The 18,514-nt window shown below is 45.6% G+C and overlaps 1 protein-coding gene across 2 annotated transcripts in view; it reads left to right on the top strand.

The window, feature by feature from the left end:
* LOC141172611 (nicotinamide N-methyltransferase-like) overlaps window positions 1–12,713 on the top strand; it is an 81,815-nt gene extending 69,102 nt beyond the window's left edge. Inside the window, exon 5 of one of the 2 annotated variants that reach the window (XM_073657014.1) lies at window positions 12,200–12,713. In XM_073657014.1, coding sequence (XP_073513115.1) covers window positions 12,200–12,629 — 430 coding nt within the window. In that variant the 3' untranslated portion in view covers window positions 12,630–12,713. The remainder of the gene's footprint in view (window positions 1–12,199) is intronic. The other variant, XM_073657013.1, reaches the window with a different exon arrangement.
* Window positions 12,714–18,514: the final 5,801 nt, after the last annotated feature.

Here is an 18,514-nt window from a genome sequence, read left to right on the forward strand (position 1 = left end):
CGGAAGGCCAAGAACCAGAAGCCGCCCTTCAGATGGGAGAAGTTGGAAGAAGAGTCCTTCCGCCAGCTGAAGATGGCCCTCACGGGGGATGAAATCCTGGCGTACCCGGATTACAGCCAGCCCTTTATCCTCTACACCGACGCAAGTAACATCGGGCTAGGAGCCGTGCTGTCCCAGATCCAGCAGGGGAAAGAGCGAGTAATCGCTTACGCCAGCCGAAAACTGCGACCCACCGAAAGAAACCCTGAGAATTACAGCTCATTTAAGCTAGAGTTCCTGGCAGTGGTGTGGGCAGTCACCGAACGCTTTAAGCACTACCTCGCTTCTTCCCGGTTCGTCGTGTACACGGATAACAACCCGTTGACACACCTGGACACGGCAAGACTCGGTGCCCTAGAGCAGAGATGGATGGCCCGCCTGTCCAACTACGAGTTCACCATCAAATACCGGGCAGGACGCTCCAATACCAACGCGGACGCCCTGTCCAGGATGCCAAACCTACCGGACGTAGGAGAAGATCCAGAGGGACTGGAAGAAGTCGAACTCCCCGCGTTTCACCGTCATGGGACTATCCAGTATTCCCATCGGGTAAGGAGTAAGCAAGGCGCTACGCTTAACCCCTTACCTCACTACAACTGGGCGGAAACGCAAGACAGTGACCCTGCCGTCCGGCTGGTGAAGGAGATGTTGACTCGGCCAGAGGCTCGCCTTGACCCAGACGCTCCGGAGGAAGCCAAGCAACTGTGGGCAGAAAAGAGTAGACTGTTCCTTTACAAGGGGAAGTTGTGCCGCAGGATGGTTAACTCCCGGACGCATGAACTAATCTGGCAAGTAGTGGTGCCACGACGAGACGCAGCCATGGTGATGGAGGCATACCACGATGGAGCTGGGCATTTCGGATGGAAGAAGCTGGAGTTCCTGCTGCGCGGGCGGTTCCATTGGGTAGGCATGAGGGGAACCATCGAGAGGTGGTGCAGAGACTGTGGCCCGTGCAACCTGAGGAGGAAGGACCGTGCCAGCCAGAAGACTCCCCTGCAGTCCATCGTCACCCGGCAGCCGTTGGAACTGGTAGCCTTGGATCATGTAAAACTGACCCCAAGCAGAAGTGGCTACGTCTACGCGTTAACCATCGTGGATCATTACTCCCGGTTCTTGGTTGTCGTCCCCGTCAAGGACTTAACGGCTCAAACAGCAGCTAGAGCCTTCCAGCAGCACTTCTGCCGTCCACACGGGTACCCGGACCAAGTGCTGACGGACCAGGGACCTGCCTTTGAAGCGGAGGTCTTCCAGGAATTCTGCAATCTGTATGGCTGCCGGAAGATAAGGACAACACCCTATCATCCGCAAACTAATGGACTTTGTGAGAAAATGAACCAGGTGGTAATGGATCTTCTGAAAACGTTGCCCCTGGAAGAACGCAGTCTGTGGCCTGAGAAGCTGCCCGATCTGGTGGACCTATACAACCACATCCCGGTAGGTTCCACCAACTGTACCCCGGCTTACCTAATGAGGGCGAGACCTGGTAAGTTACCTGTTGACCTGGAAATGGGAGTCCTGACACCCGAGGACACTTCACCAGAAGCAGACTGGGACACAGAGAGGCAGCAGCAGTACCGGAAAGTACAGGAGAGCGTGGAGCGAAGTCTCTGTCAGGCTAGGGAGAGACAAGAGAAAACTTACAACCAGTATGCTCCCGCTGTTCCCCTGGTGCCCGGAGAGCAGGTCTTGAAGAGGAAAAGACGGCTCCACAAGTTGGACGACCAGTGGGAGAAGGACCCGTACACCGTACTGCCCTCAAGCCACGAGAACCCGAAGGTCTGTACCATCAGTAAAGACGGAGGGGAGACCACAGCCATTGTATCCCGGGATCACCTGAAGAAGTGTCCTGAACAGCTACGGAACCCTGAAGAGGAACAAGAAGACCATCGACCCGTAGAGGAAAGGGAAGATATGGTTAGTACTGTGCTCGGAGACTTCCCTCGGTCTTGGACTCAAGTCAATGGTGCAGTTGTGGTACCCATACTCACCTTCCTCCAACCAGCATCCCAAGCACCTATGGAGCAACAGGTAGAGCTGGAAGAACAGCCAGTCCAGGAGGCAGAAGATCCCACACCAGCAGATCAGGAGGATCAACCCTCTGCTTGCAGTGAGCCTGCCATATCCCTAGTGAGCCAAAGGGCCCGTAGACAGCTGCCCAATTTACCCTTGACAGCTCCTACACCTTGTAGTTCAGGGCCAGACAGTCAGCTCCGTAGGTCCACTAGGGCCACTAGAGGCCAGTTACCCGCACGTTGGAGGATTTGAAGTGTATAAATTGTTTTATTTGTGGTTACCTGTTTTTCTTGTTGCTTGTGTATAATTATGTGTTTCTAGTTGTTTATAGGAGTCTTTGGTGGATTTACCGGGAATCCTGTGTACATAGTTGGAGCGTAACCCAGGACGGACTAAAGACTGTTAATGACTCGGGGCAGGACAGACCCCTACCTGGTTACGTCTCCCTGTTTTGGTGAAATGGACACCTTGCTTTCTTCAAAGACTGCACCCGGTTACGGACATGCCGTGACCACCTTTATGTGTTTCTTTATTGTATTGTTATTGTTATATCTTGTTATGTTTTTCTAAAATATGTTTAGTCCCGGAGTACTAAATTTCACTAGGGGGGAATGTGTCACCCCAGGGGTCTGGTTGCCACAGTGATAGAGATATTACGTCTGAGAGCAGGTGGGAGGTCTCTTGGTCAGGAATCCTATGCATGCCACACCTCCTGCCCAGTCCTGGGAGGGGAAGAACTTCCCCTATATAAACCTAGGGCTGAGGCAGGGTTAGTGAGTAGAAAAGAAGTAGAGACAGAGAAAAGAAGCAAATATAGGAACAGAACATCAGGAGCTCTGTGGGAGCAGTGTTACAAGGAGTCAGGGGCTGGCAGCTGCAGAGCTCGCCCTGACTGAGAAGATTTCTTACCGGACCCGGAGTCCGAGGCTGTGGGGACTAACTCCTACCCAGCAGCAGAATCCGTCAGGCAGGGGATTCCAGGTCCTCTGGCCAAGAAACCCGAGTCACCGGCCATACGGGTGAGCACCACACGGTACACTCAGGGATGTGGGCTACTTATACCCGCCTCTAGCAAGGTAGCCAGAAGAGTACAGTTAGTTTGGGAGGCCTACAACTCCGCCTGGCCAGGGGAGATCCCATCTGCTCAAGGACTGACCAGGCCCCAATCGCTAGCCAGTACTCTGGGAGGGTCTATCTTTGTCACCAGTAAAGACCCTGAACTACACCATACCGTCTCCGAGTGGTTCCTGCTACCCCCATCATCCACGTCGGCTGCCCTGAGGCCATACCCCTCCCGTTGGGGGTTATACTATCACGCTGCACAATCCTACCACCGGCCTCAGCGGTCTGCCCTGCAGCAGCAGCTCCTTAGCTGTACTCAACGGGTGGCGTAGTCGTCCAACATCTACCGCTGATACATCGCCGCTCAGTTTGACTCCCTGGGCACGGACCGGGTCACCGCCACGAGACTACAACCCTCAACAGATCCGGCTCCGGGTAAGCTCCCGCGTGCGCAACGCAGTGCGACACAGGCCCAGGGGCGCGTCAGATAGGTAGCAGAAGAAGAGTACCAGATGGACAGGTGTGCGAAACCTTAGATCAGACGCAAATACTACAAGCAGCTACGTGTTCAATTACATCCCAATGCAACCCTGGCCACCAAAAACGAGAGGGGAGGTCCGCGGTTGCCTTACCATCTGGATGCCCAGCAAGCACAGAGTTATGATGTTCCTTGATTACTTTACGGCGCAGATCAGGTCGTACAAATAACTTTCCTGAAGGGCAGGAGGCAGGGGCATCCTCCTGAGCCTCCAACACTTCACCCTCTAGTTCAGGAAAAAGAGGCGAAATAACTACCCCTTTCTGTAATATCAGGGCAGGGTTCTCATGGTCACCACCACCAGGGAAACTCCGGGACAAAGCATCAGCCTTAACGTTTTTGACCCCCTGGACGAAAAGTGACAACAAAATTCAACCTTGTAAAAAACAGGGACCATCTGGCTTGCCTAGGGTTGAGACGTTTAGCTGACTGGAGATAAGACAAGACAGGTTCTTATGGTCAGTAATAACAGTAATAGGATGGACAGCCCCCTCCAACTAATATCGCCATTCCTTGAACGCCAATTTGATCGCCAAAAGTTCCCTATTACCCACGTCAAAAATTTCTTTCAGCCGAAGACAATTTTTTAGAAAACAAGGCGAATGGACGCCATTTACCAGGAGACGAACCCTGAGACAACACAGCCCCAACCCCGACATCCAAAGCATTGACCTCCACAATAAAGGGTTGAGAAACATCGGGTTGACTGAGTATATGTGCTGTGGCAAAATGATTCGTTAAGGAAGAAAAAGCCTGGAAGGAAGCATCTAACCATTTGGAAAAATCAGACCCCTTCTTAGTCATGTCAGTAAAGGCCAGTAAAGCCCAGAAAACATTGTAAAGCCTTCAAGTTCTCGGGACATTCCCAGTCAAGAACTGCATGTATCTTTTCCGGATCGATCAAAAACCTGAAGATTACAACAAGTACCCCAAAAACTGCACCCCCTGAACAGCAAAAACACATTTTTCTAGTTTGGCATAAAGTTTGTTATCCCTTAATATCTGGAGCACCTGCTTAACATGTGTCTCAAAATCAGGTGAGTAAACCAAAATAACGTCCAGATAGACCACCACAAACCTCCCCATCAAATGATGGAAAATATAATTTATGAAATGCTGGAATACCGCAGGTGCAATGGTCAAACCAAAAGGCATAACCAGACTCTCGAAATGTCCTTCCGGGGTATTGAACGCTGTCTTCCATTCATCCCCTTCTCTGATTCTAACCAGATTGTAGGCTCTCCTTAAATCCAACTTGGAGAATACCTTAGCTCCCACAACGTGGCTGAACAAATCAGGAATCAGAGGAAGAGGATATGGATCATGGATGGTAATTTAATTTAATTCTCGGAAATCTAAACAGGGACATAGACCACCTTGTTTTTTCTTCACAAAGAAGAACCCTGCCACCACGGGCAAAGATGAGGGTCTGATATGTCCCTTCTCCACAATGAAATCCTTCATGGATTGCCTCTCAGGGTCAGAAAGATTATACAGTCTGGACTTCAGTAGTTTAGCTCCGGGGGTCAGGTTAATAGGACAGTCATAAGCACGATGAGCAGGCAAATCCTGAAACCCTTTCTCAGAAAAAAACATTCTCAAAACCAGACAAAAAAGCAGGTAATATTTCCATAGAGACAGTAGCAATAGAAATATATAGACAGTTCTCATGGCAGTAATCTCCCGATTCAATAATCTCCCTGGCTTGCCAATCCACCAACGGATTATGTTTAACAAGCCAAGGTATACCCAAAACAATCGGAGTAGGAAAATTGTCCAGAACATAGCAAGGGATGACTTCACAATGAACTGACCCCACCCTCAGTTTTACATTATGTACAATCTGAGTAAATGTTTTCTGTGCAAGTGGCGCCGAGTCAAGGGCAAAGATGGGAAAAGGTTCAGCTAAAGCACAGCAAGCAAGACTATGAGTTTTCACAAACTCAGCATCAACCATGCTGACTCCGGCTCCACTGTCAAAAACACAGAAATTTTTTCGGTTTTGCTCTCTAGCACCACCTCTGCTGTCAGGACAAAGCGGGAACTGCAGTTTGGCCACAAATGCACCCCTTGTTTATCCAACTCCAGACTACCGAGAGTTAATCGAGTTTCCTTTTGTTTAGGAATTGAAGGACAGGTCCCAACAAAGTGTCCCTTTTTCCCACAAAAAAACACCTTTTTTCCTGCGAATCTCTGGGGAGATGTATGATGTAGAGACTCCCCCTAACTGCATGGGTTCCTCCAACTCCCCCAGTACTGGTTCACCTCCAGACCGCTCCCCTGGCAGAGGTACACAACACCGGCTAGAAGGCCCTGAAGAAGGTGGTCGCACCCGTCTATCCCAAAGGCGTCTATCAAGACGTATGGCCAAAGACATGGCAGCCTCCAAGGACTGAGAAGTTTCATATACAGCCAAGGCATCTTTCAACCTTTCAGTAAGCCCCTCACAAAATTGACTTTTAAGGGCTGAGTCATTCCATTTGGAATCTGTTGTCCATCTACGTAATTCCGAACTGTATGTTTCCACTGACCGAATCCCCTTCTGAAGGCGACGTAGCCTAGGCTCAGCCAAGGTGACTCGGTCAGGGCCATCATAGATGAGGGCCAGAGCTCCGAAAAACCCCTCCACAGATTGGAGACAAACCAAGTCCTGCGGTAACAAAAACGCCCATGACTGAGGATCGCCCTGCAATAGAGAGATCACAATACCAACCCGTTGCTCCTCATTACTGGAGGAGTAGGGATGAAGTTTAAAATACAAATTTCATGCCTCCTTAAACACAAAAAACTTGTCCCTGCTTCCTGAAAACCTGTCCGGAAGGGCAACCTTGGGTTCAGGCTGGAAAGACCTACCTTCAGAAACCCCCATATTGGCGACCTGTAACCGCTGATGCTGCTGCTGAACCTCACAGCGGAGGTCATTCACCTCCATAGACAAACAGCGGAACTGCTCTGCGAGCTCTGCAAGCTCTGCAACTGAACCCATACCAAAGGGAGAAAGGAAAAAAAAGGTGCTCACCCAAAAACACACAAAGAAAAAAAAAAAAGTCACTTCCCTTTTTTTTTACCTTTTCAAAACGTGCTCGGCCGGCTATAATAACATGCCAGGTGTGGGGAAGACTTAGTGCAGCATAGAGGGAAAAGGGAGAGGAGGGAAAGGGAGCCCAGACACTAGGGAAAGGGGGGAAGTGGAGACCTCCTAGTCTGGTCTAGCATCACCCTGTCTCAACTATCATCCTTATATTGCCTCCTCAGCAATCACCGCACTCGTACCTCGCCCTACGCTCCCTGGCGTATAGCCACGGCTAGGGATGGAAGGAGATTGTTGCGCCCCTGCGGGTTCAGTCACCACAGAGGTACTGCACCTCACCCAGAGGTGTGGTATCCCACTCTCAGGTAAGGATAGAGTGCTGCCAGGGACCCTAACACCTGCATCCAACACTACACTACTCCAGACCAGCAGGAGGGGCAAGATGCGTCGCTTTCCTGCTGAGCCCTGTCCCTGGCTGGAGTGAGGGTAACCAAAGTGAGGGGGAACCATGTAGTGGGTGTGGGTGGAGGAAGTAAATCAGGGGAGCATTGGAAGAAGTGATATAAATAGAGACGCCATCTTGAAAGGACAGTTCAGTCTGGGAGGAGAAGTAGAGGGAGCAGGAGCTCTGCAGGAGCTCTGCTCAGGAGGAGGAGGGACTAGCCTGAGAGGCCCAGGACAGACTGAGGAGCAGAGGAGCAGGAGGAAGGCTCCAGGAGTGAAGAAGGGATCCCAGGGGTACGGGCATTGCTGGAGGCCACCCGTATGCCCGAATCTGCCAGGCGGTGGAGGGATCGAGCAGCAGAGGGGACCGGCCCCTAATCAGTGAGAATTACAAAGTTCAACTGGAAACCGCAGGCTTCTGTACTTTCAGGGTGCAGTTGCCACATCCGCACTCAAGTCGCCAAAAAGGTAACCACATAGGATCCAGGGAACTCCAGGTTGCCCAGAAAGATCTGAGGATACCGGCTTGGGACATTGTTTGGCGAGGCGCAGGGCAAGAAGGGTGAGGACCAGCGCAGGAAGACGGCTGAGAAGGGCATATATAACGGGGTCCTGTCAGGCACTCTTGAAGCACCTGGGAGTTTGCTGAGCCCCTGCCTGGTGAACGCAGCGCGACGTGGGAGGTCGTAATCCGGAAAGTGCAACCTGAGGAACTTAACAACTGTGAGTAAACTCTGAAGACTGCACCCCACTGTCTCTGTGAAATTATTGCAGCGCCATCACCCCATGCACTACACTGCACTACGAGTGCTACTTCCATAACAGCATCATCTACACTGCCCTGGAGTTAAGCTCTACCTGTGGAGAGCTAAACCAACTCTGCTGCATTAACAACAGCTTCAGAGGACCTGCTCTGCAGCGGCTCCCTTTAGCCGCATACCACAGGTGGCGTCATGAACTGTATATCAAAAACTATAAATCCCCTGTAAATATTTCCCTTTTGATTGACCGCCCTGGGTCACGGATCGGGTCACCGCCACTGTGACATCTCCCCTAGCAACGACCGGTCCGGCACCGAGTACCCCACGGCACAGGGGGTGCGTCAAGATGAGCACTAGTCAACCTCCACTAAACTCTATAGACAACAAGGGTGGACAAAACAGGGGAAATGGCTTAGCTTTAGAAGAACTCCAAATAAGCACACGGCCTCAAGCTCCAGAGAAGACGAAGTACAGCTCCTGCTAAGCTTCACAAGTAGAAATGGATATAGCCAGCGAATCCCTCTCAGACACACCAGGTATATATACACCCAGGCCAGAGAGCTAATTAGCAAGAGAGAGGTAGCCGCTCGGTCCTAAAGACAGCCTCTTAACTAAGAAACTGTCTCCAATGCCAAACGTAGAGATCTCCTGCAACCCACTGCAGGGCGACTGTCTGTCACCTCTGACACACCCGTGACAATATCAAAACCATCAGCGAGGGTTTGGACCCTTTTATATTTTGGTCTTCAAAAATGAAAGAGTGGCCTGAGCTCGCCTGTCATGCCTTGGAGGTTTTATCATGCCCGGCAGCCAGCGTTCTCTCAGAACGTGTCTTCAGTGCTGCTGATGGTGTCCTGACGGATAAGCGCATCCGGCTGTCCTCTGAAAGTGTAGCCCACCTAACTTTCATAAAGATGAACATGTCATGGATCTCCAAAGACTTTTGCACCCCAATCACAGACTGTGCAGACTAGGGTATGGTGTAGTTTTTAGTGTGCTGCATTGATATCACGTTATTGCAGTCTGTGACATCTTTGTTATGGCTTTTGTGCCTGCTGTTTCTGCTGCTGATGTTACCAATAATTTTTTGAAATGTGGAGACTCCTGGTTGGGTCTCCATCTGGTGTGTTTCCTATAATGGAAGGGGTGTCTGTCCCCATTATACTACTTCTACTCTGGTGAAATTGATGCCACTTTGGTGTCTGCCCCAAATTTTTTTAAATGTGGAGACTCCTGATTGGGTCATGTGTGTTGCTAATAGAAGTAGGGCTCCCAGACCGGCAGTGTCCCGCACAGTGTGGGAAAGACTAAGTGCAACACAAAGGGATGAGGAGAGGGCAGCCAAAACACTAGGGAAAGGTGGAGTTGAGACCCCTAGGCAGATCTAATATCACCCTACCTGTCCTACCACCCCTATATAGGTTCTGCACCTATCGCCGAACAGGAAACCTAGTCCCTGTATATCCCTAGAGCAAGGCCCTAGATAGGGAGGGGTGAGCACTGGTCAGTCCCCACTATAAACTAAAGACAACAAGGGAGACAAACAAAGAGGGGAAAACTTAGCTTTAGCAGACACCAGTTAGATATCACCAAACGTCCTCCAAGGGCACCAGAGAGGAAGCTAGTTGACTGCTATTGCTCCAAGCTTTCACAAGGGAAAATGAGAATATAATTTCCTGAAGCAGACTGAGACTTTATAAACACCCAGACCAGGGTGTGTCAATCAGAGTAGGAGGGAAGTTGCCGCTGGGTCCAAAAGTCAGAAGGATTAAGAAGTCGTCTGCAATGTCAAACGCAGTGACTTTCTGCAGCCAGATCCAGAGCAACTGTCTGTTACATCGGACACACCCATGACAGGCAAGCGTGCACTTACTTTCAGTCAACTAAATGTGTTACTATCCTTGAATTTTCCGAGCAATAGTAGTCTACATAGCTTATATTTGTGCCACCAGAAAAGCTGCTTGAGCTGTTGCATGTGGTATCAAGGCTCCCAGCACAGTAGGCCTACACTGATCCCTCACCCATCTCATCTTAATTTGAACTTACATTCAAAGCTGTAATTGCTGGCCCAGACCGTGACACCTCCTGCGTGGCCCAGGGCTGACTGATGCTGTGCTATTATAAAATTTGCACTGTTGGTCAATTGATGCCACTTTTGACACTTGGTGTTCACCCCTAATTTGAGCTGTTTTGGCAGCTTTTGGGCCCATTTGAAGGTGTTGTCTATGTGATTAGTTTTGCCTCCATGGAATTCAATTGGATTTGGATATGTTCGTTGAACTGTTAGATGAACTGTTCGACGAAAAGTGGGAAATTCTTCGATCGGAACCGAATTGAACCTTGAAAGGTTCGCTCATCTATAGTCTCTATGAGCATTCCACATCTTGCCATTGGGACTTTTGCCCATTCCTCAAGGCAAAATTGCTCCAGCTCTTTAAAGTTAGATGGCTTTGATGGTGTTCCGGGGTATCATCAGAGATTGGGATATTTTTTTTGGAACCCAACCCTGACTTTGTACTTCTCAACAACTTTGTCCCTGATTTCTTTGGAGATCTCCTTGGTCTTCATGATGTTTGGTTAGTGGTGCCTCTTGCCTAATGGTTTTACATCCTGTGTGGCTTTTCAGAAAAGGTGTGTATATACTGACAGACAATGTGACACTTAGGTTGCACACAGGTGGACTTCCTTTCACTAAGTATGTGACTTATATAGGTAATTGTAACACCAGAAAATTTTAGGGGCTCCATAGCAGAAGGCATGAATACATATGCACATGCCAATTTTTAGTTATTTTATCCTAAAAATTAATTTATGCCAATATGTTTCTCACTTCACCAACTTAGACTATTTAGTGCTAATGCATCACACACAAATTGCATTACAAAGATATTTACACAAGTTATAATAAAAAAAAAAATAGTCTGGGTTCAAATCGTTGAGCCTGTGCTTTGTGGTCTGGTTCTCTGTCCTCTGAGCCACAGCAGATACACCTTTTCTCTCGGATTTAATTTTTGTGATCCTTGTTTCAATTGTCTGACCTGTCACCTGTCAGGTGCGACTTTACATTCTTTCCCCCTGCTGGTATTTCCTGCTGGTGATAGTCTAATTTGGATGTCCAGCAATGCTGCTATAGTTTAAGCCAGTCAGTGAAAGACCAGCTGGGTTTATCTCTTAGTATGTTCTTTACTCTGTACCTATCTGCTGTTTCTTTTTAGGAAGTAGGCGGCATATTTTCTGACATTACGTACTTAATCCTTTATTTTGTATTTCATGATTTGTTCTACTCACTCTGGAATCTTGCTATTTGAGCACACTTCCCTTCTGTAGGTAATTTACACTCTGCTCTGCCCTCGGTTCTTTAGGAGGAACGTGTATCGTTTGACGACCTTTCAGGCAACATAGGTCCAAGTTGCCATATTACAGTCTGTGGTTAGGGCTATCTCAACTCATGCAGGACCCACAAGGGACTGTGGGGTCAAGATCTCTAGTCTGTACAGGAACCGGCAGGATCTGTGGCAGTTGTTACTATTTTCCTGAATGAGTTGCTACTTGCTACACGATCATAACAAAAGGAAATGATAAATGGTTTTCTAAATACAAATGCACGTCACAATTTTTTATATTACGCCCCTTGTAGTTTGATACCCCAAATAAAATCCTGAGTGACCTGTTGCCTCCAGAATTAGGAATTTGAGCCCACCCTTGTATAATCTCTTCTCAATATAACTACAGTTGTTCTGTGAAGGCCTCACATGTTTGTTTGAGTACATTAGGGATCAAACAGCAACATGAAAACCGAGGAACACACTAGACAGGTCAGGGGTAAAGTTGTGGAGAAGAGTAAAGCAGGGTTAGGTTATTAAAAAAAATAGCCCACATTCTGAACATCTCATGGAGCACTGTTCAATCCATCATCCAAAAAAATGGAAGGAGTATGGCACAACTGAAAACTTACCAATACATCCACCTAAACTGACATCCCAAGCAAGGAGAGAACTAATTAGAAAAGCCGTCAAGCTGCCATGTTAGGACAGTGATTATATGACCCCTCTGTTGCAACTATAACAGGGGAAGTGTTGTAGTAGCATTCAAATGAATAGTCATCCATGTAATACATGGACGTCTCCAGTCCACCAAAGGGAAAGTCATTCTTATGGAAAAGCTCTTCGCTTAGGCTCATTTTGGTGGGTCGCAGAAGAAAACCCACTATTACTGTATGTTGTCCATATCGTCTAGCGTCTAGATGTCAGTTGTCTACTGTTTCATTAGCATAATAGTAAGTGAAATAATAATATTCTTGTATGTTTAAAGGGAGGATTACGACAAAAAGGCTGAGAAACTCCGCAGTAAGGTGAAAGAATTCCTGAAATGTGATGCTCTTAAGAGAAACCCTTTCGACCCAGTCGTTGTACCACCAGTGGATTGTCTCCTGTGTTGTCTCTGTCTCGAAGCTCCGTGTAAGGACATAAAATCATACTGTGAAGTTCTGAAAAATTTCAAGGACTTGATAAAACCTGGAGGTCACCTTATAATTGCAAGTGGGATAAATGCTACTTATTATCACGTTGGTGACAAGCGATTTAGTGTAATGTCTTCAAAAAAGGAAGATCTGGAGATTGCCTTCAAAGAAGCTGGTTACCAGATTGAAAAAGCCGTGTTTATGCAACGTGTGGATAAATCAAAGATGGATGTTGTTAATTTTGAAGGTTTATATTTTATTCATGCCCGAAAACCAAATTAACACCAAATTCTTCAGCATCGCTTTGAAATGTAAACCTATTATGCTAAATTGATAAAAATTAAATGTGAAATAAAAGTAAGTGAACCTTTTGAGAACTGTCTCATTGGTACTAATGTGTCTGTCTTTGTCTATAATTGCAACTTCGATAACAGTTAATCTAACTAAACACAGTTGTATCATTCATGACTTATTGGGCACATCAAGTAAAATGTAAGTGGAGCCTTGAGCTCAATATCTCCCATAAGCTAAATATTTCCAGCAGCTGCTAATAAGATTTGCTCTATACTAAGGAGGAGTTTTGGACCGTTCTTCCCTGCAAATTTTTTTCAGTTCCTCCAAATTTCTATCTAAGGGGTAACATTTCTCCTTGCAGAGAATGACATGTTAAGCATGGCAAGGTAAGGAGACTTTTAAAGCTGCAATGCTCCTCTGGGAAATATGCAAATTGTCTCTTCAGATAGGAATAGGACTAGAACTCTACTGCCACCTACAGTAAGTAGCAATCCTAAAAGTCAATATTGACCCTTTAACGAGCCTTATCACATGACTTAGAATATAAGCCAGAACCAGAAACTCAATTTGCAGACCCTGTGTTTCGGGGTACTGCCCCTTGTCAGTGCAAGGTGTGAGAACCCCGAAACAGTGTCTGAAAATTCAGTTTCTGGTTCTGGCTTATATCCTAAGTCATGTGATAAGGCTCCTTAAAGGGTCACTATTGACTTTTAGAATTGCTACTTGCTGTAGGTGGCACTAGTGTTCTAGTCCTCATCCTATCTGAAGAGACAATTCAAACTTTCTAGGATTAATTGCATGCATAGCGTAGGTGTGTATCGGGTCATTGTCTTATTGCATCAATCAGTATTTCTTAAGCTCACGGACTGTTGCGAAGACGCGCTTCTGAGAGAACCGATGACCCGGGAGAGAAGCTGACACTGGCACATGCCCTTAGCGGAAAAGCACACCTGCACTGGTCTGTGCTTCAACTGCACAGACTTGAGACTTACAGGCCTTAGGCTAAATGATGCCCTTTGCAAAATTGTTCTTCGGTGCCCCTCTCCTCATAGTATTACTCAAAACACAAACATGGTGTATGCAGCTGTCATCAGCTTCACTTCTGGCAGACTTTAGACCTGCTAATCAGTGGCGTAACTAGAGTCTGATGACAGCAGTGCAAGATTTGGACCGTGCCCCCCACAATCCTGAATTAAAAAAAATAATATATACACCCTTCATCCTGGTATATATGTGTCTCATCCTGGTATATGGGTTGGTATGTCTATTCTTTAATGTATAGAAAAAAAAATAAACAATTATACTCAGTAGGGGCATATATATGTCATGGGGCTCCATAGAAGCATAAAAGAAGTATAATGCGCCCCCATAGTCCTCCATGTAGTATAATGCATCCCATAGTCCTCCATATAATATATTGCACAGATCACAGTCATCCATGACGTACAATGCATTCCCCACAGTCCTCCATATAGTATAATACACAGCCCATATCCTTCATAAAGTACAATGCACCCCATAGTCATTCATAAAGTATAATGCACCCCATAATCATCCATAGAGTATAATGCACCCCCATTGTCATCCATGTAGTATAATCCACCCCATTGTCACCCATGTAGTATAATCCACCCCCATTGTCATCCATAAATATAATCCACCCCAGTCATCCATATATATATAATGCACAGCCCATAGTAATTTGTAAAGTATAATGCACCTCATGGTCATCCATGTAGTATAATCCACCCCCATTGTCATCCATGTAGTATAATCCACCCCCATTGTCATCCATAAATATAATGCACCCCATAGTCATTCATGAAGTATAAGGTAACCCAGTCATCCATAAAGTATAATGCTTCTTATAGTCATCCATAAAGTATAATGCATCCATATAGTAGTATGGCCACTGATTTAAAAAATAATAAATAAATACTCACTGTTCCTTCGCTCCTGCACCGTGCGCATCCTCTAGTGAAGCAGGCAGCGCTTGACATCACTAACATGAGACCTGTCAAGTACACACCGACGTCAGCTGCTGGCCTCTGGCCGGCAGCGTGTATTGTGGAGCGCGGATCCATTGGGACTGTGCACCGCAATACACTTCAACTGAACGTGCATCTGAGGACACACATCCAACTGAAGTTTCTGCTGGCGTAGACGGGCCCCGAACCCGGCTGTTATGCCCCTGCTGCTAACAGAAGCCTAAAGATCTGATACTGATTATTATCAAAAGGATAAGGATACGCTATCAATTTCCAAATACTGGACAACCCCTTTGAGTTCTCTGAAAAGTATATGCTGAAGCGATAGAACAATGCTAAAAGAAATAAATAGGAAAAGTATTTCAAGCATTTTTATTGATTTTTAGGTGCTTTTTTTTTGGAGCAGACCTGAACTAAAGGTCTCGTTAAACCCACTCTCTTAAGTCCCTTAGTTTTTTTTAGAGTTTAATAATTAAGAGAAACTTGATTTTATTTTGCATATGATAAAAAAAAAATATGCCACGCTGATGAAAGAACTGTTTCTCATACGCAAAAATAGTCATCTAAATGGGGTGCAACTTACTGTGCAACTTGAGTTGCAGGGTTGTACCAAGTTTGGAAGTTATCCCCTTTTGATACAATAAGGGATAACTTCCCAATTGCTGTGGTCCGAACACTGAGATCCCTCCAGTTTTAAGAATGGGGCTCTAAAGGGTCTTTTCTAAATGGAGCGGCAGTCGAGCATAAGCACCTCCACTCCAATTCATTCGTAGAAGTGGCAGAGACCAGTCAAATACTCAGTTATGTCAAATGCACTGTTATCTCCGGTGGTCCCATTGGTAATGAATGGAGCATATGCATGCTCAACCACCTCTGCCTTCAGAGAGGGCTTTTCAAAGCTCCTCCATTCTCTGGATTGATGGGGGTCTCATTAATCACACCCCCGGTGATTAGGAATCGATCACCTATCCTTTTAATAGGGGATATCTATCAAACTTGAAGCCCCCTATACACATTAGATAGCTGTCAGATAAGATCATTTGGTCGATGACTTACTATAATAATGTCCTCCATACTGGGCCCCTTCCTGTAGTAATGTTCCCGTCCTGTATTAATGTCCTCTGACCATGGCCGCTTAACCCCTTAAGTACTGCTGTCAATTGTGACTTCAGCATCTAGATGGTTAACACCTGAAGAAGGGAGTTCGAAACGCGCGTCGGGGCATTTCACTTCACGTGTGCGCTCCCCCAACGGGTCCCTCGGTCTCAGGCCTCCTAAATAGAACCCCATTTGAATCCCTGGTATGTATTGACATTTATTACTCTTTACAGGGATTGGATATGGAAGGGGGGTTGATGAGTAACTACCCCCTGTTTTACTCTTGGTGGTTCTTGGAGGTGATTTACTTGATTACCATGAATGTATTTATTGATTTTGATTGCTAATTGCTGTTGCTATGATTACAACAGCTTGGTGCTTTTCTTAGCCTGAGTAATAAGACTGTACAAATTAGAATATGTGGGGTTCGTTGGGGTAGTGACAGTGTTTTGTGAGAGGCTTTTTTATATTACCACTGCTCTCAGGTTCACTTCTCCCCTACCTTTGTGCCTTCTAAAAAATCTTTTTAAATAATAAACTTTATACATTTTTCTAAAGAAAACCTTTGGTAGTCCCTCTTTCGTTATACGCTTTTGTTTTTTGGTGTTAAGTAAACGATGGGATTCAATTAGTCCGTTTATGATAGTGCTGTTGGATATTCATACGATTGATTAATACTAAGTATAATAGATCCCAGTTGGGACATATGCACTATCGTGTTCTATGAACTGCTATATATATGGTTAACAGAGTGTAGAGGCTATCTCTGTAACCCCATCGGCACCCTCAGATCTTGATCATGTGGTCTTGATGCTTGCCATGGCAATTCATTGCCAAATGACGACCTTAAAGTCTTCTAGTTATAGCGCCCTGTTCAGAAGTTAGGAACATTTAGGAGGTAAAAATAAATTTTTTCATTCCTGTCATGTCACTTTGCATTAATTCCTGAAAAGCACCCGAAGGGTTAATAAACTACCTGAAAGCAATTTTGAATATGTTATGGGGTGCTGTTTTTAAAATGGTATCACTTTTGTGGGTTTCCAATAATGACGACCCCCAAAGTCATTTCAAAACTGAATCGGTCCCTATACACAATACATTTTGTAAATTTCCATTAAAAAAAATGAAAAATTGATGCTACATTTTTAAACCTTCTAAAATGTTAACAAAATAAAACAAGATTTTACAAATGGTGCTGATGTAACGTAGACATGAGTGAAATGTTATTTATAAATGTTTTTGTGTGGTATGACTATCTGAATTAAAGGGATAATCATTCAAAGTTTGAAAATTGCTAATTTTTTGACATTTTTTAAAAATAAACACAAAACATATCAACCTAAATTTACCATTATCATAAAGTATAATGTGTCACGAAAAAACAAACTCAAAATCAATGGGATATGTTGAAGCATTCCAGAGTCATTACTACATAAATTGACACGTCAGATTTCAAAAATTTGGCCCAGTCATTAAGGGTTTAACCACGCGATGAATGGATTGGCCCCCATACACATTCCCCCAATCCCACAAAATACACACATGATCATATACACAGGAAAATATACATGTGCCATGTATAGGGATGAGAGGTGCCATGCATACCAGGATTGGGGATGAGGGGTGCCATGCATACCAGGATTGGGGATGAGGGGTGACATGCATACCAGAATTGGGGATGAGGGGTGCCATGCATACCAGGATTGGGGATGAGGGGGTGCCACGCATACCAGGATTGGGGATGAGGGGGGCCACGCATACCAGGATTGGAGATGAGTGGGCAATGCTTACCAGGATGGGGAAATTTACCAGTAGCTGCTGCATTTCCCACCCTAGGATTATACTCGAGTTAATAAGTTTTCCCAGTTTTTTGTGGTAAAATTAGGTGCCTCGGCTTATACTCGGGTCGGATAATACTCAAGTATATACAGTAATTTATTTTTGTTAGGAAGTTATAAGGGTTCAAAGTTTATCAGCAATTTCTAATTTTTCCAACAAAATTTACAAAACCATTTTTTTAAAGACCACACCACATTTGAAGTGACTTTGAGGGGCCTTTATGACAGATAATATCCAAAAGTGACACCATTCTAAAAACTGCACCCCTCAAAGTCCTCAAAACCACATTCAAGAAGTTTATTAACCCTTCAGGTGCTTCACAGGAATTATTCAAATGTGGAAGGAAAAAATTAACATTTTACTTTTTTTCACAAAAAATTTACTTTAGCCTCAATTATTTACTTTCACAAGGGTAACATAAGAATATGACCCCCAAAATTTGTTGTGCAATTTCTCCTGAGTATACGTATACCCCAAATGTGGAGGAAAACTACTATTTGGGCACATGGCAGGGTTCGGAAGGGAAGCAGCACCTTTGTTTATTTTAATGCAAAAATAGGTGGAATAGATAGCAGATGCCATGTCGCATTTGGAGAGCCCCGGATGTGCCTAAACACTGGAAACCCCCCACAAGTGACCCATTTTGGAAACTACACCCCTCAAGGATTTTATCCAGGGGTATAGTGAGCATTTTCAACCCACGTGAATTTATAAAGTAATACCTACTCAAAGAAAAGTGCATAGACACTCGAAATATTCAATATAAAATATAATTTTTATTAATATATAAGGATAAAAGACAAAATATATAGAGGGGATAGAGATACTATACGTGAAAAAACATAATAGTCCCAGAAAAGCTGTAACATCCCTGGCGGCATGCTTGCATAGTGCCCCACCTTCCACCATGCAAGACCGCAATCTTACCCATTAGTCCAGCCTGCAAAC

The sequence above is a fragment of the Phyllobates terribilis genome, unplaced genomic scaffold, assembly GCF_046119375.1.
Source record: "Phyllobates terribilis strain yellow unplaced genomic scaffold, ASM4611937v1 Scaffold_12__6_contigs__length_324123572, whole genome shotgun sequence".
NCBI lineage: Eukaryota > Metazoa > Chordata > Amphibia > Anura > Dendrobatidae > Phyllobates > Phyllobates terribilis.